General features: G+C 39.4%; 1 protein-coding gene and 1 long non-coding RNA gene across 8 annotated transcripts in view; one reads left to right on the top strand and one right to left on the bottom strand.

The window, feature by feature from the left end:
* Window positions 1-4,437, top strand: part of vps41 (VPS41 subunit of HOPS complex) — a 191,659-nt gene extending 187,222 nt beyond the window's left edge. For all 7 annotated transcript variants that reach the window (XM_069920645.1, XM_069920646.1, XM_069920644.1 and 4 more), the window contains 2 exons: window positions 1,994-2,073; window positions 3,969-4,437. In XM_069920645.1, coding sequence (XP_069776746.1) covers window positions 1,994-2,073; window positions 3,969-4,028 — 140 coding nt within the window. In that variant the 3' untranslated portion in view covers window positions 4,029-4,437. The remainder of the gene's footprint in view (window positions 1-1,993; window positions 2,074-3,968) is intronic.
* A 17,772-nt stretch (window positions 4,438-22,209) lies between these two features.
* LOC138755181 (uncharacterized) overlaps window positions 22,210-25,670 on the bottom strand; it is a 35,175-nt gene continuing 31,714 nt past the window's right edge. Inside the window, exons 2-3 of the long non-coding RNA XR_011352089.1 lie at window positions 24,123-24,306; window positions 22,210-22,969 (exon numbers count right to left, since the gene is read on the bottom strand). This is a non-coding gene — a long non-coding RNA (uncharacterized lncRNA). The remainder of the gene's footprint in view (window positions 22,970-24,122; window positions 24,307-25,670) is intronic.

The raw sequence follows: 25,670 nt of genomic DNA, 5'->3' as shown, positions 1-25,670 counted from the left end.
TACATCAAGTCTGATGAAATCCTACTGGCTATCTCCCCTCTCCATGATCAGACTTGAAGGATTTCAACCTTAAATATCAACAATTCCTTTTGCTCCCCCACAGATGTTGCTCAACTTGCTGAGTTTCTCCAGCATCTTCTTTTTGTAATTCTAGTCCTGTGAATCAATGGAATTTTCACTTAAAGTTAATATTTACACAGGAACCCTTGTGGATGCCTTCCCAGGTATAAGTGTGCTAATAGAATTGGTGCTGAGAAGTATCAATATAGAGAGATGTGTGGCAGACAGCACTGCTTTACCGGAAACTAGTGGGAACCTCCCTGCATCTGTCTGCAAACAAATTAGGTGTTAGGAATAAATCCAGCAAAGATTCATCACCAGTCTCAATATGGGGAGACTGTCTCTGGAAGGCTAATGCAGAGTTGGCCATGGTGAGCAGTATGGTAGTTCATCATTCAGAGGTTGCCCATTACTGGGGACCAGCAACAGCCACGTTGCATGTTCACAGACCAGCTATATCCTATGGTTTGTCTTATCCTCTTCTGTTATGTGGAATCTGCCCTCTTCCCCAGCACCTTGTCAAGGTGCAGCGTGAGCCCCAAATCTCAGGGTTGAGCAGTTGCTGCATTTGCCTCAGGCATCCCACACAATCACAGGCAACATCTCTTCACTGAGTGGTGGGTAATTCATCACTACGAGCATTATCGGAGAACTGAGTTTTACACCAGTTCCACTCTCAGCTGTGCACAGGCTGAACGGATCTCTTATAAATTACGCGAGTCGTACCTGTGCATGTCTGGAATTGTGGACCAAGAGCACCATGAGTCACTGCAAATCAGCATCAATGTATCTAAAAGTATATTTAAAGTCTGAAATTTGACTTGTCTGTGGGATAATAATCCTTGTGTCAGTGGTATATAAAATATTTTAACTGTCTTTGTGAACCTCCTTCTTATTGTCCATTCTTGAACGTTCTTTTATTCCTATTGTATATCAAGATCAAAGCTTCACGTTATCTTACTGACTTTGTTTGGAAATTTCCATTTTGTGCACTTCTCTCATTAGATACCCCATTATTCCACTGAGTTAAAATTGTTCCAGGATTCCAGGTGGGCAAAATTCCCAGATGGCCTGCAACAAAATCAGTTGCCATCTTCAATTAGCTGAACTGATTTAGGATCCTATTGCCTGGTAGAGGTGTTCTTTTGTATTAGTTACTCTGGACACTCAATGGGTTTATAACTGAACAATGGGAATTGCTCAATAAACTCTGATCTAACTTTTGAATGTCCAGCTCAATTTTCCTTTTGGGGGAAAAAAAGGTTAGACATCTTTCATTGTTGTAAGAGTGTTTTGGTTTCTCCATCAACTCATTTTATATTGTTAAACATTTTAATTTTCAGATCAGTTATTTGAAATACTGTTAAAAGCAGTGAGTTGGGGAAAACTGTGTTCCTTTGTGCAGTGGACTGAGTAAATGAACTTAGAAAGTTTAAAGTGTGTTATGTCTCTGGAGTTACTTGGAGGCTTCTTAAATAACTTAGAGATGAAAGATTCAAGCAACAGAAAAGACTACTTACTGATGCCTTCCACCATCTCAAGAAACTGTTCACACACACTCATATCGATATACAAATGCCCCACAGCTACGACAATGAGAAGGGTGTATTCTTTTGCAGTTACAAAATAGTTCATATTATCCTGACTATATAACAAAGTATAAAGAAAACATGAACTTCTCAATGAAAGCAGAATGATTTTTCCAGAAAAATGCAATGATTGGAAGGTGATTAGACATTAATTAGGTTTGTAAAATTTGGCCTATTTATTCAGCTGCTCTGATCACCAAGCTTGATTGATAGTGGATTACCCAAGCACCTCCACCCTGGCAGATTGGAACACCTTCTGCGACCTTCGACTTTACTTTTCTTGGGAGTTGGGTATTTTACCAGACAGAATTAATGAATGAATATTTTGTGTTTCTTCATTTTAGATGCTGCAAAAACATTCAGTGTGGTGGTCTTCCACTGCAGGCACATCTTTCATAAGGATTGTCTTCCTTCTCCTGGCATGGTACGATATATACTATAACCATTCATATAGACTTATAAAGGCAATGTCATTTGTTGGAATTTTATTTTTATTTACAGAATTATGATCCTATAATCTATTATTCCAAGTTGCAACTGATAATAGTGATTTCCAGTTTCTTCTCCAACTTCATGTAAGGCATATTCAGAATAGAGCAGAATTTTTTTTTTACTTTATCCAATTGCCCTAAAGTTTTAACTATGTTAAGTTTTGTTTAACTTGTCTTGATAATTTGTTTGCATTGTATTATCTTGCTGGTTATGAATGATGTACAATATAGGCTCCTGACTTACCACTTATCTGCCTTTCCAGAACCCATTTTAAGCTGACAGTCGACCTTCATCTTTTCAAAAGATCTCTTGTTTGTTTCTGAAGATTTAGGTCTGCTTCTGCTTTCAGTTGCATGTAGAGAAAACATCTACTATAGCACGGAAAGATTTATCTTGCCTCTTCAGTATTATTAAATATAGTGCTCCACCTTTAGAACTGTCAAAAGTGGAAAATGGAAATTTGTAATGTCACTTCCAGAAAGAGGAAAATAGAAGTTCTTACTATAAAACCTATGAGGGTGAAATTACTTTTGGATGGAGGTGGGAAACCAACTATAGCAAATTAGCAGCATCTTTAACTTCCTTATCAGTTGACTGAACATTTTTTATTTATATATAACATCTCTTAATATACATGACCTCGAATCAGGAGATTTTTGGGACAAATGATCAAATGCTAAACCAAAGAATGAGTTTTAAGGAGTTTCTTAAAGGAATACAGAAGTATAAAGAGAAAGGGAAGAGAATTCTAGAGTTGAGAGTATGAATGGTGACAAATGTTCAGCTGAAGAACATTGAAAATGTGCAAAAGGTTATTGTGTCAAATCTCTGAGGGTTCTAGGACCAGAGGAGATAGGAGGCCAGGAAACCATTTCCTTCAGCAATGTTAGTTTTAAACCATATTGCTATACCATGAGCCAGTGCAGGTCAGTGACCATAAACTGGGTGAGCAGGACTTGGTGCATTAAGATTCAGGCAGCAGAGGTTTGGAGAGTTTCAGCCAGATGGAAGAGGGGTGGCAGCCAGAGTGTCTTGAAATTGAAACAATCAATTCTGGATGTAACCAGACTCAGGCATGATTGTTTTGGCAATAAATTACAGAGGAGTAGGGAAAATAGCTGACAGAGGGGATATGGAATTGGATAAAGAAAATGACTGAATTCTTCTCAGAATTTATGTTCCAAAAAGTACTAAAAATAAGTACTCAAAAGCCCCAGGAAAAAATGTTAATTTTAATGAAGTTATTTCAGCAGGTTTTTCTCTCTGCTTGTGATATTTTGTGTTCAATGGAAAGGATGCCTTGTTTTTAGCATGAGGTGATTTTCCTTAGTCATGGAGAAAGTATGCACACTATGAAGTATGTCAAGTATCATCCTACATCTTAACTGAATCTGTTTTTGGGACACTTTAGGTCAGCAACGTCCACGTCTGTGAATGATTTTTTTTTAAACTTGATGGCATTCGGGATGTACCGAGGAAAGTGTTTGTAATGTTCCAAAAAAAATCCACAATTTTATCGCAAAGTCTTTGTCATAGATCTCTCTAATCCTTTTTTCTATTCTGAATGGCTGAACTGTGGGGCTGTTTTTAATACTAATACTGGCAAATAATAAGCTAAGGTATACTATTTTGGGCAGTATATAGGCAAACCATTTCACTTTAATCCTCTCATCAACTCAAATATGTCACAGAGACCAGAAAAAGTTAAAGGTTATTAAAGATTACAAATTTCATTGCTGTTTCTAGCCCAAGCACCTAATTTTTTTTAAAAATCAGCTTCTTCTTTGTGAGAGCAGTACAAATTAACATCTCATTTTTTTTAAACAGTTCTGCAACATCTGCAGTGCAAAAAATCGTGGGCCGGCCAGTGGAATGAGTGACGTTTAAACTATGAGATGAATTTGACTGAAAACTACTAATTTAAAAAGTTATGGAAATTGTAATGCAAGTCATTTTCTGTCAACTTTTGTTTGACGTACATCAAGACTAGTATTTGCATGAATGTCAAATATTAGCTTTAGTTTAAATTCATACTACTTCTTGTACAGAATATATCAGGTTAGAGATCACCTCGGTATCTATCCTCTAGAGTTCTTGCTGTCTATTGCACAACAGGTTTAATCTTTTCATAAGAAATTACCATTTTCAGAAAAGTTTTTGTCGTCAAAGATACAACCTCGTACAGCATTGTTTGCATTGTAGTTAACAACTATATTGTTCTGAATAAATATACCTGTCTGTTTTACTCTCAGCTGCACATGATACTTTGCATAAATATTAAACACCTATGATTAAATAGTTGTTCTGCACGTTGTATACTCACGATATTTACTTATTTGTTTGGCTTAATCTAATGAGAGGTTTTATAGAACTTGGTGATACATCCTCTATTTGGATCTTTTTCTATGGATTTTGCATTTCAAATTATATAGAATGTACAATACAGATTATTAGACCAAAACACTTCATGCTGCATTTATATTCCATTCCACCCATTATCTTGCCTCCCTTCTTGTGTTTGATTTTCTATGGCATCATTAGAAATTCTCATCTGGTAAAGGACATGTTTTTAATTCCTTATCTGGTTTCTTGGTGACTATTTAATACTGATGGCTTCTGTGTTTGCTCTTCTCACCAGCAGACCTTTTAATTTTAAAGTCTTCAAGGCTATCTCTTGGCTTCTAACTTAATAATTTTTGAACCTACTCTTGTGCCTTTATATGCTCTATCGGATGGAGACCAGAGTTGTAGGCCAAAGTTACTCCAATACTCATTATGGGATTGGCATCATTATTTTTTCATTCAGTCTGGCTAACAATAAATACTATTGGCTAGTTTACAATAGAAAATGCTGAAAATACTCAATGAGTATGGCGGCATTTGTGAAGAGTAAAACAGATTCAATACGAGACACTTGTACGTTTTTTAATCTGAAAATCAGGACAGAAATTGTCTTATTAGAGAGAATGGATGAACTCAGCTTCATTTATTTACACTTTTCCATGCCCCTTGATTCCAATTATTCAGAAAAGCATTGGTCTCCATTTGGAATAGTTTCAACACTTGAGCAGTCCATTGGGTGTTGAATTGAAATGATTTGCAATCTTTTGAGCAAAGTCCTTTTCATCTCAATCCTAAGAGCTTAATTTCTTTTTCTGAAACAATGTTCTTTTTTCTAAGTTCTTATGCCAGAGAAAAGCCAACATCTTTCCCTTTCAAGCCTTTTAAGTATTGCATACATTTCAATAAGTAAGTCATTTCTAAAGTCGAGATAACATGAGCCTAGTGTCTGTATCCTCTTCTTGCTTTCCCATCCAGGTTTTTAGTTTTAGCATGCCTGAATGCTTTATGCTTGTGTTCTTCCAAGTCATTGAGCCAAGGTCTAAGCAAACACTAATTCTTGTGGTGTCCAACTTAATGAAACTAAACCTTTATTCATCTGTCATATTTGTTATTCAGTTGAACTCAAAGATTTGTGCACAATCTAGGCTTACTTCAGAGGTGGTTGTCTTTCCGATGAAAGATTTTTTCATCCTTTTCTACATATTCCAATGCAGCTAATAGCCAATCAAGTCATTTTAAAGTGTAGCCATTATTGAAATACAAATAGAGCAAACAATTTAATAACAACTTATAATGACTAATTTATTTTTGTGACGTTGGTTAAATATATGGCTCCTCTTCACAACAATGCTGTTCTTTTATTTCTACATGAGAAACCGAGATTCAGTTCCATATGGAATTTAAAGACAGAACCTCCAACAGCAGAGCTCTTCTTGGTGGTACATGGAATGTCAGCCCAAATTTCTGTGCTGAAGTCTTAAAGATAGAACTTAAACCTGAAGCCTTTTAACTCGGAGATGACAAATGTTACCAACTAAGTAGAGAATGACCTTGATGTGAGATGTTACCATTCAGAAAATGCTTTGTGCCAAATATCAGTACAGTAGAAGTTCAAAAAACTGGATACTAGATATCCGGACCACCTGAGAATCAGGATTTTTGAATTTAAAACTGCTCATTTTGATAAATGAAGCTGGTTGTATTTGCTAAACAGTCAAATTTTACCTGTTCGTTTCTTCTTTATTCCTCCTTGCATTTTAACTTTAAATGTACTTGCCCAAGAATCCAGAAAATCTGAAAACCTGGACCAACTCAATCCATGAGTAGTCCAGATTTTCAGACTTCTACTGTATTCTCTTTACTTTAACCTGCATTTATTCTGCTTGATGTTTCTGTAATTTACTGTATTCTTTACATATATGGAAGCCATTGCTAGTATGGCCCCTTTTATAACTATATTTTGGTTTGATTTCTGTTTCCACAAAATAGTTGTGATCTTATAGCCTCACTTTGTGTCTGAAGTTACCTACTTTTAATATTATAAATATAATTTAAAAAAATTCTTTGGCTTATATACAAAATTGTAGCTAGTATATTCTTTAAAATAAATATTAAAACTGATCCAATGTTCCATTTCATTATCAGGTTTCTGTTGAACATGAAGAACTTGATATAGCACATTATGTTCTCTAATCACAGTTAACTTTATACTACACAGTTATCGAAAAGGTCACAAACTTGGCAACAAAGCTTATTTAAATTAGCACAACCATGGTAACCAACACCATGAAAAGGAAGAAGTAAAACAGGAAAGTCTGCAGACACTGTGGTTGAAGTAAAAACACAATGCTGAAGAAAATCATGTACTTTATATTTCGGGCTTGAGCCCTTCATCAAGGTACTATGTAAAAGAATGCAATCTCATTCGTTGACCAAGTAACTAAGTTACAAAGTGCAAATGTTACCCCATTGTGATAATAATTTTTCTTCTCTGATGGTGAGTGACATGAATGACCTTTGTTGATCATAAACAGGTTTTGTCTGCCCATCTTGAAACCATCCCAGGATACAAATGGGAACTGTAAGACATGGAGGATAGTTAGAGCAGTGTGGGGAATGATAATGAGCTAGCGTAGCAGCTCACCGGAAGCTTCATCGAACTGGCTTGGGAGGTTCTGAGTGACATGATGGCATCACAATGCGATGACATCATTTGGAACGTACGGGGTTTTCAAAAGCTGCGTGTTACTGAGAAAATGACTTTTACCGAACTTTAGCTCAACTACATCTGATCACTTTCTCGTTCATCATTTGCACTGGCGACCCCGGCGAGATTTGAATAAGAGGGAGATGCTTTTGAGATCCAGAATGAAGAGCATTAAGGTCAATAAAGTCCCTCCCCCAAGGGTTCCGGATAAAGGATTGTGTACCCTGTATAACCAATTTTTTTGAGGCGGTTACAAAGGGGGTTGATAAAGGTAAGGCAGTCGATGTTGTCTGCAGGAACCTTCATAAGGTATTGATAATGTCTCTCATGGTAGGCTGCTCAAGAAGGTAAAGATGCATGGAATGCATGGTGAAATAACAGTTTGAATTTTGAATTGGCTGGCCCATTTGTTATGGACCTTGGACAATTTTATTTTTGACGGAGGACAGGACTGAACCTTCTATGGGGGATTTGACAGCTGCTAGGAGCTGTAATAGCACTGGGCTACCACTAGGGGACTTTGGCAGCTGTCAAAGCAAGGAACCACGTGCTGGAAATCTAGGGGGATCTCAGGAGAGCGAGCCTGCGACTGTTAACCTCTCTCCACCAATGGGGAGAGTTGGGGGTACGTGCTGTGCGGTTTAAAAAGCCCAGCGCGCTGGTTTTGAAGAGGTTAGTTGGTGGATTGGACTGCAGACAGTCTGACTGTGCGTGCTCACCCAGCAGCTTGTGCAATCCACACTCTGAGTTGTTTTGTTCATAGGTGCTAGCACCGTCTGGAGCTATGTGTCAGTGTGCTCACCCAGTAGTTTCAATGGAAAAGGGAAAACTGAGCTACTTTGCCACAGGTGTCAGCACTGTTGTCCTGACAGCAGTTTGGGGAATTCTGATACCCAGAGTGTGTGTGGGTCTGACCAGTGCCTCACACGTTCCCTTTCAAGAGGAGGACTTGGTGTGACAGGAGTTCACTTGTTAACTCCAAAGAAGGCTTGGAGGCGTGAACCCCATGTGGTGACCAGGAGGTCAAATTGAAATTCCATGGATGAAAAAAGTAAAGGTGGTTGTAGCCACTTTCAAAACTCAAACCAGTCTCGTGTTCCCCTGACAGGGTTGAAAGTCTATAGGGACCAGTCAACTGGATACAACCTCAAACTTCAAAGACCAGTGGGCAAAGAAATAAATAATCCCAAGCCTGGAGACCAGATCCGTGAGCTGTTCCTTCTTGACTGACAGACTTGATGTGACTGACAGACTTGATGTGACTGACGGTGGGGGGGGGGCGGTTTGTTTTGGGAATTTTGGTGATTTTTTTGGGTGGGGCCTTTCAGCCTGGACTGTAATGGTGTGGGTTTTTTCCTCATATTCTGTATAATTGCTGTTTATATAGAGTTACCATTAAGGCTATTGTTCGGGTGTTAAGTTTTTTGGGTTAATTCTATTATTGTTAGTTTGTTAATAAATTTTGTGTTAAAGCCCATTTGTTTGTGTGCCTCCCAATTGCTGCTGGGGAGTGTGACACATTGAAGACAGAGAGTAGTGGTGGAAGTGTGTTATTCTGGCTGAAATTACTTGACCTGTAAAGTTCTCCTGAGATTGGTGCTTGGACCTTGTTGTTTGTAATGTATGTAAAGGTCCTGGTTGGAAGGGTGGTATGGTTAGCGTAGCAGTTATTGCAACTCCAAGATTACAGCGCCAGCGACCCAGGTTTGAATCCGGCACTGTCGGTTAGGATTTTATACATTCTCCCCATGTCTGCATGGGTTTCCTCTGGGTGGTATGGTTTTCTCCCACCCTTAAAATTGGATGAGATTGTAAGTTAATTGGGTGTAATTGGGCAGCTCAAGTGAGGACCAGAAGGGCCTGTTTCCATGCTGCATCTAATTTTTTTAAAGAAAATATGGATTCATGACCTAGTAAGTTGCAGCTGATAAAGATTGGTGGAGTTGAGTTTCAGATTATAGAATTATCGCAGAATACATCAGGATATAGATCAGTTACAGAGAAATGCAGGTGTAATTTAATCTGAGCAAGTGTGGATTATTGCATTTTGGTGGTTAAATGTAAGGGAAAAGCAGGCAGTTAATGGCAGGGCCCTTAACAGCATTGAGGTAAAGAGAAAGATGAGGATCCAAGACCAAAGCTCCCTGAAAGTGACCACATAAGTAGTTAGGGTGGTAAAGAGGGACTATAGCATGCTAACCTTTATTAGTCAATACACTCAGAGTAAGGAAGTCATCATGCAGCCAAAATAAAATTGTGGTTAATCCTTACTTGGATTTTTCTGCGCACTTATAGTTACCCCATTAGAGGAAGGATATGAAGAAAATGTGGAGTTGCTTTCTCTGGAGTATTGAAGGCTGAGGGGTGACAGAAGTTTAACAGAGATGAGATAGCCAGTCAGAATCTTTTGTCGCAGAGTTAAAATGGCAAATACTAGAAAGACATGCATTTAAAATAAGTGGGGAAAGTTTTAAAAGAAATGTGGAGAGGAGGTTTTTTTTTTGAAACAGTGCCTGAAATCTGCAGATATGGATAGTGGTAGAAGCAAATTCGATAGTGATCTTTAAAAGGCTTTCAGATAGAAACATAAACATGCAAGTAAAAGGGAGATGCATTGTGGGCTGAAAGGCCTGTTCCTATGTTCTATGACTACAGTGTTGTCTGTAGTGTATTGTTTGATAGAATGGATTTTCTGAAATCTCAAGAGATAAATGGTTGTCAACAGTTGCAAAATGGAAAATGTGCACTGACTTTTCTTCATAAACAAAAACTCTTCTTCGTGCACCTTAAATTCTCAAGACTCATTCTGAAATTCTCTCTGTGGCTCTGCCTTTCCATATATCTGCCACCTCCTCCAGTCCCACAGCCTTTCAGATGGATGCACTAATTCAGCCCTTGGGATACGTTATGATACAAAATGCACCATATAAATGCAAGTTGATTTTCAATGAAGCTGAGGATGAGAAAATAAAGGTATTTAAAAATATGGAAAACTAAAATGCATGAAAATACTGGAAACCTGGAAATATTGGAAATACTCAACAGGTCAATCAGCATGTGAAGAGAATGTTTCATGCCTGCAACCTTTCACCTGACTGGAAAATTTTCATTAGTGTTGGAACAGTTTAGATAAAATCAACAGAATGATCTATTTTGATTAAAGTGATGGGTCATAATCCAGATGAAACAGACAGCAGGGTGATTAATCTCTCATTTGCCTTTTGCTTTAGCATATCAAATTTTCAGTAGTGGTAGTTAGAGGTAAATTGTACTACTGAATCTGATTACTTGAACTTACTGGAATTTTAACTTCCAAAGTTCTGAGAAATGACAGTACATATTAGAAAGAGATACCCTCAAAGATTTAGAAGTGCCTTAAAATAAAATTGCTTTTGTCTAATAATAGTAATTGAGTAATTTTTCTGTCCTTAGCATTGTTATTGGGTGTTGAGAAAGCATCAACAATTACTTTGACATTTTGTAGGCGAACATTGGATACATCTAATATATCAATTGATGAGCATGGACTCAGAAAAGGCAGCTGAAGCTTTGTGTTGAAATTATTGCTGTTTGGCAGGAAGAATGCTGTATTCAATTAGATCCTTGATGATGGCTTCAGATTTCAAAAGTAATAGATTTTTGATAAGGAATCATTTGAATTAAGGCAATAGTTGCCTTATTAAATAGGATAAGAAGAAGAATAATTAGGATGATTCTATAACTTGAAACTCCAAAATCTAAAGCACACAAAGGAAAATGAAGTTATTTTCACTGAAACAAAACCTGAGAGTCATGACAGTACTTAATTGTAAAAGTAACGAAATGACTGAAGGGGTAGTTCTTCGACTGTGAATTAAAGACCAAGCCATGTGGTTGGTACCTTTTTTTCTCTTAGGTTGATGTGTGGAATACTGTCAAATTTCAAATCCTAAATAAAAGTGCAATGGAGGAGCCGAAGAGTGAATTATTTTGCACCGAATGAAACAATTGGAAACAATTTGAGGTGTTAAACTGTATGTTTTAATAAAAAAGAAAGTAGAGGGAGTAAAAACAATGCTGGAGAAATTCAGGAGCTCAAGCCCAAAACGTCAGTTATGTATTTTTATCTTTTTGCTATATAAAGGACACTGTTTGACCTGCTCAGATTCTCCAACGTTGTATTTTTAGTTTAACCACGATGTCTGCGGACTTTTGTATTTTACTTCCAGAAGATAGAAGGATAGCTGCATGGATTTGAGAAGATTTTGGAAGAGTCAACAACCTAGCTGTGAGACAGCTGCAGCCCAGCTGTCTGCGTGAGAGGTTGAGTAGCATCATGAACATCTGTCTTTTTTCAGGCATTGTGGATGCAGCCTCGGAAATCCACTTTCTGCTGTTTCCTTCAAGAACTGATTAAAATAAGAGTGAGCCTGCCCACTTTGTCAGTGGTGTAAAGAAATGTTAATTTCAGAGTTGTATATTCTTGGTGAGCTCATATCTCATTCCAAGGCTTTGCTTCCTATATTCATGCACCAAATTCCATTCAACTGTTTCTTCAATGTTCACCAGCAGTCATTGACTAGGTTCCATTTTAAAATTCACTTGTGTTGTTCTGTGTCCTCTTGCACATATCCCACTTCCCTCAGCAAAACCTTGGCTTAATTCCTGGGTCTTCATCTCCACAGAAAACTCTTCTAATATTCCTCAAGCTTGACCAAAGAGAGAGATTTTTAGTCAGCATATAAATCTTCCTTTGGCTATGTAGTTTAGAGAAAATTTTCCACAGCATATAAATGCAAGATGGCTTCATTATCTTGAGACAAAGTCACTTAACATTCAGGCTGATAGCCAACATGATGGAAAGCATAAAGAAACAAAATCTGAAGGTGCTGGAATCTTGGGACTTAGTGGGTCTGTCAATGTTTGGTGTCTGGGCCCTTTATTCAGACTAAGTGGGAAGGTGAGATATAATGTATATCGGGGGGGGGGGGGGGGGAATAAAAAGAACGTGGCTGGAGAAGGTGAAGGTGAGAGAGATGGAAATACAGATAGGTGAGAGAACCACTAGGAAGAGAGGGGGAAGGAAATAAAGAAGGCCACAGTGTGCACCGAGTGCAGTCAATTAGGTAAGACAAGGTGTTTATGAAACTCTGCCTCACCTAGAAGGTCTGTTTGAGGCACTGGATAGAGCTGAGTGGGGAGATGTTCGGACAACTTTTACATTTTCTGGGATTACAGCAGGAAGAACCTTAGGGGCCAGGGAGTCACGAAGAGAGTGATCCCAGCAGAAAGAGGTGAGAAGTGGCTGGTACTGGGATCTTTTTGAAATTGGCCGAAGTATTGTTTCAGATCCGGAGTCTGGTTGGGTTTATAGTGAGAGCCAAGGGAATTCTTCCCATGTTCTGTCTGGGGGAGGTCAGGTGAGAGCAGAAGTACATGAAATTGAGGCGATGCAGGTAAGGACTTTGTCAAAGACAATAGTGAGAAAGCCACATTTTAGAAATAATACATTTTGGATATCCTGGAATGAAAGGCCTCATCACAGGAAGAAATGTGGTAGAGATAGAGGAACTGTGAGAAAGGGATACATGACACAGGGAGGGAAGAGGTATAATCTAAGTAGAGTAAAAAGGGGAAGTGTGATTGGTGTAAATACATAAAAGTACCGGAGAAACTCAGTAGGTCCCACAGTGTCCATAGGAAGCAAAAATATATCACCAACCTTTTGGGCCTGAGCCCTATGTCCAGGTATGAGCAAAATGCAGCCAGGTCCTTGAATAAAAAGGTTGGGGAGGAGCACAGACCAACAGCCAAGAGGCCATAGGTGGACCTGAATAGGAGGGAAGGAGAAAAAAGAGAATTGATCGGGGGACAGGGGGTAGCTTTGTGAAAGAAATGGGAGGAAAATAGACGTAAGGAAAGGGAGAGATGGTGAGAGGGGGTGGACTTGAGGAAAGGAGACAGATAGAGAGTGAGAGAAATGGGTGGGGTGCCTATGGAAACAGGAGAAGTCTGTTAATGTCGTCTGGTTGGTGGGTGCAGAGACATATTATGAGGGGTTGTTCCTCTAATTTGCGGATGGTCTCAATTAGGCAGTGCATGAGACCATGGGCAGACATGTCAGCATGGGAAAGGAGTGCGGTATTGAAATGGAAGGACACTGGGAGATCCCTGCTTTTGCAACAAACAGAACAATGGTGCTGAATAAAGTGATCTCTCAGTCTGCATCCAGTCTCTCTGATGTATAGTGGGCCAAATCATGAACACTGGATGCAGTAGATGGCCCCTGCAGATTCATGTGAAATGTTACTCCACTTGAAATGGCTGTTTGGGGTTCCATGATGGTGAGGGGGAGGTATGGGTGCAAGTATAGCATTCCTGTCGTTTAAGGGGTAGGTACCAAGGGGGTGAATAGTAGGAAGGGATGAACGTACAAGGGAGACAAGGAAGGTGCAGTCCCTGCAGAAAGTGGAGAGTGGAAGATGTATCTGGTGAGCCCCTGAAATTTCTACACAAGCCCCCATCAAGGTCCAAGGGAATAACTTGTCAGGCCATGGGGATTTAACCACCCTTATTTGCTTTCAGACAGCAAGCATCTCATCCTCTTTAATCTATATACGTTCCATGACTCACTGCTTGTGTTTTTTCTTCCTGGGACTGTCAGTTTTCTGAGTAAATACTGATGCAAAAAAAAAATCTCTTCTGGCTCCGTACATAAGCAACCACTCTGATCTTCAAGGTAACCCCAATTCTGCCCCTTACTATCCTTTTGCTCTTAATATACCTGTGAAAACCCAAAGGATTTTCCTTTACATTGTCTGCCAAAGCAACCTCATGGCTTCGTTTATCTTTCCTGTTTTCTTTCTTAATGTTTTTCTTGTATTTTTATACTCCTCACATACCTCATTTGCTTCATGTTATACACCTCTCTCCACTTCCAAACCAGGTCCCCAATATCCCTCGAAAACCAGGTTACCCAAGCCTTTAACCTTTGCCTTTAATCCTGAAAGAACATAAAAACTACTCTCAAAATTTCACCTTTGAAGATCTTACAAGTAGCTTGCACATCTTTGCCAGCAAACAACATCCTAATCCACACTTTCTAAATCTTTTCTCATTTCTTCAGAATTGCTCTTTCTCCAATGTAGAATCTCAACATGAGGCCCAGACCAATCCTTCTTCATAATTACCTCAAAGCTAATGGCATTATGATCATTGGATTCAAAATGTTCCCATACTTCTATCACCTGTCTTGTCTTGTTCCCTAATAGGAGATCCAGTATTGCACTCTCTGTAGCTGGTATCTCCATATATTGATTTAGAAAACTTTCCTGAACACATTTGACAAACCCAGGCCATCCAGCTCTTTCACAGTATGGGAGTCCCAGTCAATATGTCAAAATTTTAAATCTCCGACTATTACAACTTTACTTCCTGCAGCTGTCTGCTATCTCTAAACAGATTTGTTCATCCAATTCTCGCTGACCATTAGGCAGTCTGTTATACAACCAATGAGAGTAATCACACTCACTCCATCCCTCAGCTCCACCTACTGTATATAGTCTCAGAAGACAAGCTCTCTGGTCTGTCCTATCTAAGCACAGCTATAATATTTTCCCTGAGAAGAAATACCCCTCCTTCCCCTTTCATTCCCCTCCCCCCAACTTTGTCACATCTGAAACAACAAAAGTCTGGAACATTGAGCTGCCCAGTCTTGTCCCTCCTGTAACCAAGTTTCACTAATGGCCTCATGCTAATTCACACTCTAAGATCATCTGCCCTTCCTACAATGCTTTGCCCAAAGGAAATTTTTTTGAGATAACCTAGTTCTCAAAATTATAAAAGCACAGCAAAAGTGCTAGGGAAACTCAGCAGGTCATGTGTCAGCCATGGACGGATAAAATGTCTGACCTTCTGAGTTTCTTCAGCATTTTTGTGTTCTGCATGAGGCCCCAGCATCTGCAGATTTCTTGTTTATCTCAAAAATTATTAGCCAATTGATCAGATTAATTTGAATGTTGGTAGAGGTTTGACAACTAATAAAATGGGATGAAGGGTAAAATTTTTAATTTTTCACCCAAGAGCAGTGGAGTTAAAAATAAATTAACAGGGAAATTCATTGAAATACACAGTATAAAAAGATTAAATGGGTAACCAATTATTATTTCTGCACAGAGTCATTTGAGGAGGTAGAAATGAAGGTGGGAAGTGGTGTTGATCTGGGTTTGCGGAGTTGCACTGCTCATTCATGCTGATCGTTATAACATATGTAGGGCTTGCTCAATAGAGTATGTAGCTAAAAATTCTCTGCTTTAGGATTAAAAGAAAATAGCATAAATTGTGGATTTTAGAAGTACATGAATTCAGGCTGACATTCCCTGGAATGCAGCTTATCACCGGTACATCAAAACGGGGAGAAATATTAGAAGCACTAGCTTCATTGTTGAGCACATTCTTCTTTGGCTTGGCTTCGTGGATGAAGATTTATGGAGGGGTATGTCTATGTCTGCTGCAGGCTCGTTGGTGACTGACAAGTCCAATGTGGGACAGGCAGGCATGGTTGCAGCGGTTGCAAGGGAAAATTGGTTGGTTGGGGTTGGATAATGGGTTTTTCCTCCTTTGTCTTTTGTCAGTGAGGTGGGCTCTGCAGTCTTCTTCAAAGGAGGTTGCTGCCCGCCGAACTGTGAGGCGAGATCAGCCCACTGGCGGTGGTCAATGTGGCAGGCACCAAGAGATTTCTTTAGGCAGTCCTTGTACCTCTTCTTTGGTGCACCTCTGTCTCGGTGGCCAGTGGAGAGCTCGCCATATAACACGATCTTGAGAAGGCGATGGTCCTCCATTCTGGAGACGTGACCCACCCAGCGCAGTTGGGTCTTCTGCAGCGTGGATTCGATGCTTGCGGATTCTGCCAGTTCGAGTACTTTGATGTTGGTGATGAAGTCACTCCAATGAATGTTGAGGATGGAGCGGAGACAGCGCTGATGGAAGCATTCTAGGAGCCGTAGGTGATGCCGGTAGAGGACCCATGATTCAGAGCCGAACAGGAGTGTGGGTATGACAACGGCTCTGTACACGCTGATCTTTGTGTGTTTCTTCAGGTGGTTGTTTTTCCAGACTCTTTTGTGTAGTCTTCCAAAGGCGCTATTTGCTTGGCGAGTCTGTTGTCTATCTCATTGTCGATCCTTGCATCAGATAAAATGGTGCAGCTGAGGTAGGTAAACTGGTTGACCGTTTTGAGTTCTGTGTGCCTGATGGAGATGTGGGGGGGGTTGGTAGTCATGGTGGGGAGCTGGCTGATGGAGACCCTCAGTTTTCTTCAGGCTGACTTCCAGGCCAAACATTTTGGCAGTTTCCGCAAAACAGGACGTCATGAGCACATACCATCATCTAAATACTACCACTGCAAGTTGGTTTGGCTCCCATCTAGTCACTCAAATTTAAATACAGTAAAATCCCTCTGATCCAAAATTCAAGGAAACGGCAGCCTCAGGCAACCAGGAAAATAAAAAATTTTTTTTTTAAAAATGAGTTTAAAATTGGTGTGCCTGTCCATTATTTTGCTAATCATACAACACGCAGACTCAAGCAACTGGGAAATTCACTTATCCAGCATCTAGCTATCTCCATAGGCGCCGGATACCAGGGCTTTTACTGGAATTAAGTTTTGACATTGAAATTGGAATTTCTTTCTTGAGTTTAAAGCTATTGTCCTTGTCAGCCACTTACCCACAAGGATGAGATCATGTATGTCAGTTTATAATGAGTTTATTTTGGTGGAATGTCAAATACCCTTTAAAAGTTTAAGCAAGAAGCCTTCAATCTAAACTGCGTCATAAATTTCTGCAGACAGTTTTGGCCAAAGATTTGATTGAAACGACAGAAAACTAGGAAAATGAAGATTGATATAAATATGGATGCATAATTATTCATATATTTGGGTGGCTTTATCATTAATAATTAATTGTTATAATGAAGTTAATTTCTCAGTTGTTAGACCCTGTAGAGGCCTTCTATTTTTGCCATTTAGCAACTGAATTGTAATAATTAATTGCATTGAATAACATACATTGATTTCCTGCACCTTGTACAGTTTTAATTACTTTTATTTATTATCAGCCTTTGCTAATTGGAACATTACAAAACACAAATCTCTGTTAGATTTCTTCGAGGACTTTAGGAGATTTTAAGAATTACTTCAAATGTCTCACAGAATTACAATACAGCAGAGAAAAGTACTGACACCAAGCATTAATGGCCTGGAGTTTCCAAGCTGCTTGATTGGCAGGAAGCCCAGAAAAGATGTTGAGATGAGCTACCAAAGGCCACACTTGCAAGAATGAGTAAATTAGCATTCTCATTTTGCTCTGTTTACAAGTTCTGTGTGAGAAGGTAGAAAATAAGAAAAATAAATCAAGATGCCATATGACAAAAGCCTTGAAGGTTAAGAGCTTTTACCTTCTATCTTTACCATGTATATTTTTAAAAAATGGACATAACAGTGGAACATAGTCCAAAGAAATGTCTGAGAGCACTGGAATAGAACACAAAACTGATTCAGTTTAGTTTTTTTAAGCATTTGAATGTTTCAGTCACAAACCATGTTGGTGAGGAATTTTCCAACAAATCCTGAATCTGAATAATTATTATACTGCTTGTAAAGTGATAATAGTTTTGAGACAACTACATCCTGCCTGATCTGGATTCATGGCTGGTTGCCAAGATCTTCCTCAAAAACGGAAGTCTTCTGCCAAAATTCAGAAAATTGTCTCATAGAGAGAATCGTAGAATTGTATCTTCCAGCAAGTGTCTTCCATTAAGATCCTCGGGTATGTCATATTGCCAATAGGACAGATCCATCAGGGTGTTGTTCCAAGCTTTGTATCTGGAAGAGTGTGAGTCCTCAACATTGACTCCCAATCATATCCCAATCTACAAATGCAACTTCATAGCCCAGCATACCCCTCACTCCACCATTGTCATCAGAGCAGGGAACCAATGAGAATCTCACAGTGCATGTTGAGTGGAGGGGCCAACTTGATGAAGCTATCACATAGAATTTCAAGAATGCTGAACTGTGAAGGTGACGTACTGCAGAATGAAGTTATCCCACAATGAGTGGATCCAGTCAGGGTTTGCAGTGCTAACAAATTGTGCAAGATGGATGATAAACAGCTCAGAGGAGGAGAAGGAGAGGCAGACAATTTTCAGTGACAACGAATCCCATAATGTCCTATCTCTGCCACCAGGAGTTACTACCACAGGAACCAATTTTGACCTATTCAAATTCACTCCTCTGGCAGCTCTAAAGTATTGCTGTTTTAAATGCTGAGCTGAAGTCAATGAACAGCAGCTTGGCATACAAGGCATCGTTCTTCAAGTGGGTCAGGATGGTGAGAAGGCTATTGCATCGGCAGAGGAAAGGTTCCATCTATATGCAAATTGAAATGGGTCCAGCATCTCTGAGAGGTGCACTTTGATACATTCCATCACCAAATGCACAAAGCATTTCACAATGGTGGAGGTCAGTGCCACTGAGTGGTAGTCATTGATGCCTGTTACTGTCGCCCTCTTTGATACCCTATTTTAAAACTTGTGGGGATGATGGACTGGTGCAATGATGCACTGAAGATCTCTGTCAGGGCCTCCATCAGTTGGTCTGCACAGTCCTTCAGTGCAGTATTGTAAGGAGGGAGGAAGGAAGGTGACAAAGTACAATAGAATATGTTTAGTTATAAGGCCGTTGCATTTCCCTAAGTACAAAGTAATTCCACTTTAAAACTAATTTAATTTGCTCAAGCTGATTGAGCAGGCTGGCACATTGATCTTGATTTTTCTTGGAACTGATCAGAGTGTTAAAGGCAAAGCTAGCCTGAGTGTCAGGCCCATCATCCTAATTCTTATGGATTTTTATCAGTTTGTATCATAATTATCCATATCTCACACAGGATTTCATCCAGTTTCTCAGAACCTTCAGTCTTCCCTGTTATAAAGTATAGCTCACAAATGCCACAAATTATTCTGGATAAACTTTGTTATTTATCTGCAAAGTTTCTCTCGCACGTTTTGATTTCTGACAGCTAACGTAAAGGTCCACCAAAATATTTCTAATGAGCACAATTCTTGAAAATGTAATAATGAATTCTTTAAATATGTCTCCTTGTTTTTATAGTCTTTATATTTTATACTTGGACTCAACTTTCTGTTCCCTCTCCCTCGCATTAATTATTTGCTCAATGGTTTCTAACAAATTTACTTTTCCAAATTGCACAAATGATATGGCAAGAAATCCACATTTTAAGAATCTGTGATCTTGTTAGCAGCGTTATGACTCTGGACTGGATTGTCACTTAAAGACCCCTCCTCTGTTCGTGGCACAAAATATGGAGGCTCGTGGCCCTATATTTATAAAATAAGCTTTTTTAATCTTTATTCCAATTGTATTATTATTTTGTGGCCTAACATCATATTACACATCTTTTTAAAATTAGATAATATGATTCAATCATTGCATTGTTATATTTATGTTTTAATTATGTTTTGACGACATGGTTTTCAGTAAAGCCTAACCCCTGTTATCTGGAATTCAAGCAATCCGCAAAAAAAATTACTGAAAAAAAATAAGTAAAAAATATAAAAGTTTAAAATTGGCATGCCTTGCTGTTAGTTTGCTAATCCACGCAACACGCAATATCTAGTAACTGGAAAATTTACTAATCCAGCATTACCAATCCTCATAGGTGTCGGACACCAGGGGTTTTACTGTAATATATTTTCAACTTAAAACTAACCATTAATTAGGAAAAGCAATTCATTTAACATTACATTTGTTTTTTACATGACAATAAGTAGAATCTGATTAGGTCTGATACCCTATTATCAGCAAAATAAACACAAGAAATACATATTTAACAAATGGTTGCAGCAAACCTGACAACAAGCTGCCAGAGATACTGAAGTTGAGACAAAGGGACTGCAGCTGCTATCATCTGGATCAAAAAGCAAACTGCTGGAAGAACTCAGCAGGTCAGACAGAAATTCTGGAGGCAGAGATTTGGGTCAAGACACTGCATCAGGATTGAGCGTTGAGGGTAGATAGTATAAAGGAAGGAGCTGGCAGGTGGAACCAGGTGAAGAGGGAATGACAAGCAGGTGGCATCAAGTTGAGTTACAAGACAGCAGCTGGTGGGTAATAGGTAAAAACTGATGAGAACAGAGAAGGTTATATGCTCCAGATTGGTTATGGCTCTATCACGGATGTTTGAGTACAGCAACAAGACTGAAATCTAGCTGACATTGAAAAGGCAACTTAAATCCAATCCATCCAATTCCCACTCTGTAGTCTATATTTTACTTCCATCATTCTGCTGATAATGATCTTTGATGGTATTTTAACTTACTCTCCTATTAGCAGATGTCACCAGCACCACTCAGACTCTCAATATGATTGCTTCCTGGGTACTAACGTAAATTGAAGAGCTGAGTTCTAGAAGTCAGGCGAGAAAGATACTTCTTGTGATCAAGGCTGTGTTTGGAATCAAAAAGTTACAGTAAAATCAAGTTTGAGGTTCAGGGGAGAAAATAATCCACAGACTGTATCTCCAGTCTGTGGAGTGTTTTTTTAAATGTTTTTTTAAAAATTAAAATTTTTAATTTAAAGAAAGATTGATGTCGTTCAATCCTCAAAGGTCCAGGTTATTGCTGTATACTAGGCCCCACCATCTTCAGCTGCATCAGTAATGACTGTCCATCAATTCTAAAGAAAAGAATCTTGCGATTGAATACACAATGTTCAATTCTATTTACACAAGTTTTCAGATAATTCAGTCATCAATGACTGTAAACAACAAGACATTGGGCACTAACTGTGTTAAAAGCGAATCAACCCATCTACCTCTAAGCTTAATGAATCCTTTCTTTAACTTAGTAAACAGACTGCACACGTGCCCTATTGATTCTAGAAGCCTACTGACCAGCACCTTCAAAATGAAATGAAGGATGTGCTCGTAAAAAAGGTAGCTTCTGGGTCCACTGATGACTACATTACTTTGTGGCCTCCATTCACCATTCTATGCAACCATCTCTGGTCCAACTTCTCTCTTCTCTGAAATCTATAATTCTTCTGATTTAAGGTTCTACTGCATCTTCTTTCTGATTGCCCCTCTTCCCCCCCCCCCCCCTCCTTTCCCCCAATCAGCAATGCCAACCAGACCTTTGGCTGATAAGTAAAATGCCAAAGTGAAGGGCTCAAGCCCAAAATGTTAGTTACGTATCTTTATCTTTGCTACATAAAATATGCTGTTTGACCAGCTGAGTTTCTGCAGCATTGTGTTTTTACTTTGGCTGATGAACCTCAATGATCTGCCTTTCCTCAGTGCCTCTGCCTTCCTTCCTTTTAATCAATACATTTGTTGAAGTCCTGACTGCCTTTCCTGTCTCCATATATTTAAAATATAGCAGTTTTTAGTGTTCTATAAATTCAACTTATCGTTTGCAAATTAAAAAGTGGCTCTTTAGGAAGAAAGAGCTATTTATCAATTTTTATAATGTCAATAATGTGAAGATCAGGAAAGTGTGGAATGCAGGATTTAGCTCTCATTGCTTCAGGTTGATCCAATCCATTGATGCTATCTGTTGGGAGTTTGCATGTTCCCTCTGCCCCTGCAAGCTTACTCTGACCCTGCATGGCCTTCATCCTTAATTGGTGGCAGAACTTACTCCTTGGTGTAGCTAAATGCCAAAAAAAATTTTAAAACACTATTGTATAACTTTATTTATTTACAACACAGGTGCTGCCGATTTTGGCCGTTTAAACTTGTGCCTCCCAATTACACCCAATTAACCTTCAACCCCCTATGTTTTTGGAGGGTAGGAGGAAACTGGAGCACCGTGGAGGAAGTGCACACAAGTCATGGGGATCGCGTACAAACTCCTTACAGGCAGAGCCGGATTCGAACTCTGGTCACTGGCGCTCTAATAGCATTGCACTAATTGCTATGTTAATCATGCTGTCCACAAAAAGGAAAGCTATGAGCACAGGAAAGAAAATAAGATGGAGGGCAATAAGGGAATAGAAGAAGGGGGAAGGGTACAAATGGGAATTCTTCGCTGGGAGCTGGGGATAAACTGAATGGCCTCCAGTGTCAATCGAAACCCAAAAAACTCCAATTCTGCAAATTTGAAATATAAACAAAGTTCTGGAAAAACTCAGTTGTTGTCAGAGTACGTGCATAACATCACATAGAGCCATGAGATCCTTTTTTCTGTGGTTGAAGAAAAATTGTTACTTATTGGCAATCCCAAAAAAAAACTACACAACATACGCATGTCAACAAATAAGGAAATGTAAACAAACTGTGCAATACAGAGAAGAAAAAAATAAAGTAAGAGTCTTTAAATGAGTCCCTGATTGAGTTTATTGTTGAGGAGTCTGATGGTGGAGGGGTAGCAGCTGTCCCTGAACCTGATGATGCAAGTCTTGCGGCACCTATACCTCTTTCCTGATGGCAGCAGTGAGAACAGAACATATGCTGATTGGTGTAAATCCTTGATGATTGCTGCTGCTCTCCAATGTCAGCATTCTCTGTAGATGTTCTCGATTGTGGGGAGCATTTTGCCTGTGATGTCCTGGGCTGTGTCCACCACCTTTTGCAGGCCTTTACGCTTGGGAGTTTTCGTTTTCCCAGACCGTGATTCATCTGGTCAGCACACTTTCCATCACACCTCTGACAGGTTTTCCGATGTCTAACCAAACCTCCACAAACTCCTGAGGAAGTAGAGGCACTGACGTGTCAAGCATTATCTATGGACAGAGAAAATGAGTTGATGTTTTAGTGTGAAAATTTCAATCAGAATAAGGTAAAGTTAAGAATCAAATATGTTTTAAGTTGCAGTGAAAGGAACGGGGAGGAGGGAACATAGTCAATGCCATGGCAGTACCAGCTGAGGAGGGGCTTGAGGCTTGTTACTCGATGTTGGTTCATATAAAATGAGAGGCATGTGGGCAGAAGAGGGAGAAAGACATAAAGATGCTGGATATCTAAAACAAAATACATTGCTGTAAATATCAGGTGGTCATTCAGCATATGTGAAGAGGGTAAAATTGGGTGAGCATTGCAGGTTGATTACTTTTTGTGAGAATTAGCCAGTTCTGATATAAACTAGAAAGGCTGGTTATTTGAAATAGTTGAATTCAATGTTGAGTCCTGTCAACTGTATTTTTCCTGGTTGGAAGATGAAATGCTGTTCTCTGAACAGCAACTTAGGTTGGATCCTTTTCAATTCAAACCCTAAACCAAGAAGGCAGAACAAGAATGAGAACAAAATATAAGTCACATTTTGGAGACCATTTGTATTAGCCAGAGAGGTAAAATGCAGTTAGCTGTCCAGAATAGTTGAGCTTCGACAGATAGTGTACTCAAGATTTTAAATGATTTTATCAGAGTCAGATTTTCACTTTCATTATTCCACTATGGCTTTAGACTAAAACCAGGCAACAAGATTAAGGTAATTCTGCTGCCATTAAGCATTCTGTGATAAATTATTTGGGCAATTTTGTTTATTTTCTGTATTTTAGAATAAAAGGTGCCCACAATTGTGCACAATACAAGTATGAATTTCACAAGATCTGTGAGGAACTTCGGGTGATGTGGCAGCGCTACTAAGATGAGGTTAAACCTGTATCTGACCTCAAAGAGCTTGAAGCCAGTGAATGTTCAAAATGTGTCCTTTGTTATTGCATGTAATATCTGTTAAAATATGATGGGTATTCTACAACAAGCCACTGCATTAGACAACATTTTGGAAGTTTGTGGTCACATTCAATTGCAGAGTAAATTAATTAGATTCAGGTATAATTGGCCACTGCATTTTATTTGATTCCTCTTCCTGCTGGGTTATGCTGATATTTATCTGGGTTATGTGTTGAATGTGAGTTTCGCCGATTATACACCTACCTCTTATTCAGGTGTTTGCCCGATCTTAAAGAAGGGCCCAGGCCCAAAAAGTCGACTGCCTATTGCTTTCCATGAATACTGTGTCACCAGCTCAGTTCTTCCAAAACTTTTGTATGTTCCCTTGTTCTCCAGCATTTGAAGGCTTCTTGTTTACCTCCTTGAGTATAAGGGATGTAGGGGTACCCTTAAGAAGGACATGAGGAGGGCAAAAATGAGAACATGAAATATTACTGTCAGACTAAGTAAATGAGATCCTAATTATGTGTTTTTAGAGCAACAAGGCTAGACACAGGATCCAGGGTGAGCTAGCTAATTGAATATAAAATTGGTTTGAGGCAAAATATCAAACAGCAGGAAGAAGAATATGAGTCGCGCAACATCTGAGGTGGGAAGAAATTGTCAGTATTTTGGATAAATGCTCTGCATCTGGACTAAGGGTGAAGAGGGACAATAGCCAGGATAAAGAAGAAATGGGGATAGGAGAGACAGGGGCCAGTAGGTAAAAGGGGCAGGGGGAAGAAGGGAACAGGATGGCAGGCAGATGAATCCAAATGGGAAAGTGGAGAGTTGAAAAGGCAGAGACAAGTGGGTGATAGATGGAAATAGACAAGGTAGATGGAGCCATTTGGGGAGAGGGGAGGTGGAGGGAACTTCTGGCAGATGGTAAGTATGAACAGAATGAGCACCAATGCTGGAATGTGATGAGTAAAGAAGGTTATCGTGAGAACCATTGGAAGAGAGAAGAAAGGCAAAAGGAGGAAATCTGGTGTGTGAAATATGTGGGTATAAGCTGGATGTAATCTGAAGGGGATGGAAGACAAAAATGGGGACTATAAAGGGGGATTATGGAAAAAAAACAAAAACAGGACCAAAAGTGGATCAGAAGAAGGGGGGAGGGGGCCCACAGGAGGTAAGTGTTGCCTGAAATTGGAAATTGAGTGAACATTCTGATGTATGATCAATTACACAAAGACTGAAGTAACTGGAACTGAAGGCTTTTATTAGCAAGAGATGGACAACATCCCTTGTGTTGCTGGCTCACACTGACCCAGGCTTGAACTGGGGGCAGGGTTGTGGCATGACAGCCTTTATGGGGGATAAAGGGGGAGTCACGAGCCAGCCAGTGAGAGCAGGGTCAAACATAAAAGGTCATATCATTTACATACACAATAGTGGTTTCACCACACATACCACTGGGTTTTGGACTACCAGGCAAAATATGAGGTTGGTTTGTGAGATGGCTTGATATACGTTCACAATAGGTTTTTTAAAATTTTCTTTTAAAAAATTTAGACAAAAAGCACGGAAACAGGCCATTAGGTCTCATGGGCCCAAGCCACACAATTTATACCCAATTAACCTATACCCCCAGTTCATTTTGAACAGTACGTTTGAAATTGGAGCACCCAGAGAAAACTCATGCAGACACGGGGAAAACATACACTTCTTACAAACAGCGTGGGATTCAAACCCTGGACCCGATCACTAGCTCTGTAAATGCGTTGCACTAACCGCTATGCTAACCGTGCTGCCCTGCATTCTGTTGCA

This window comes from Narcine bancroftii, chromosome 2 (assembly GCF_036971445.1).
Source record: "Narcine bancroftii isolate sNarBan1 chromosome 2, sNarBan1.hap1, whole genome shotgun sequence".
Lineage (NCBI taxonomy): Eukaryota > Metazoa > Chordata > Chondrichthyes > Torpediniformes > Narcinidae > Narcine > Narcine bancroftii.
The sequence above is the reverse complement of the archived record's forward strand: the minus strand, read 5'-3'. Positions and strand labels throughout refer to the sequence as shown.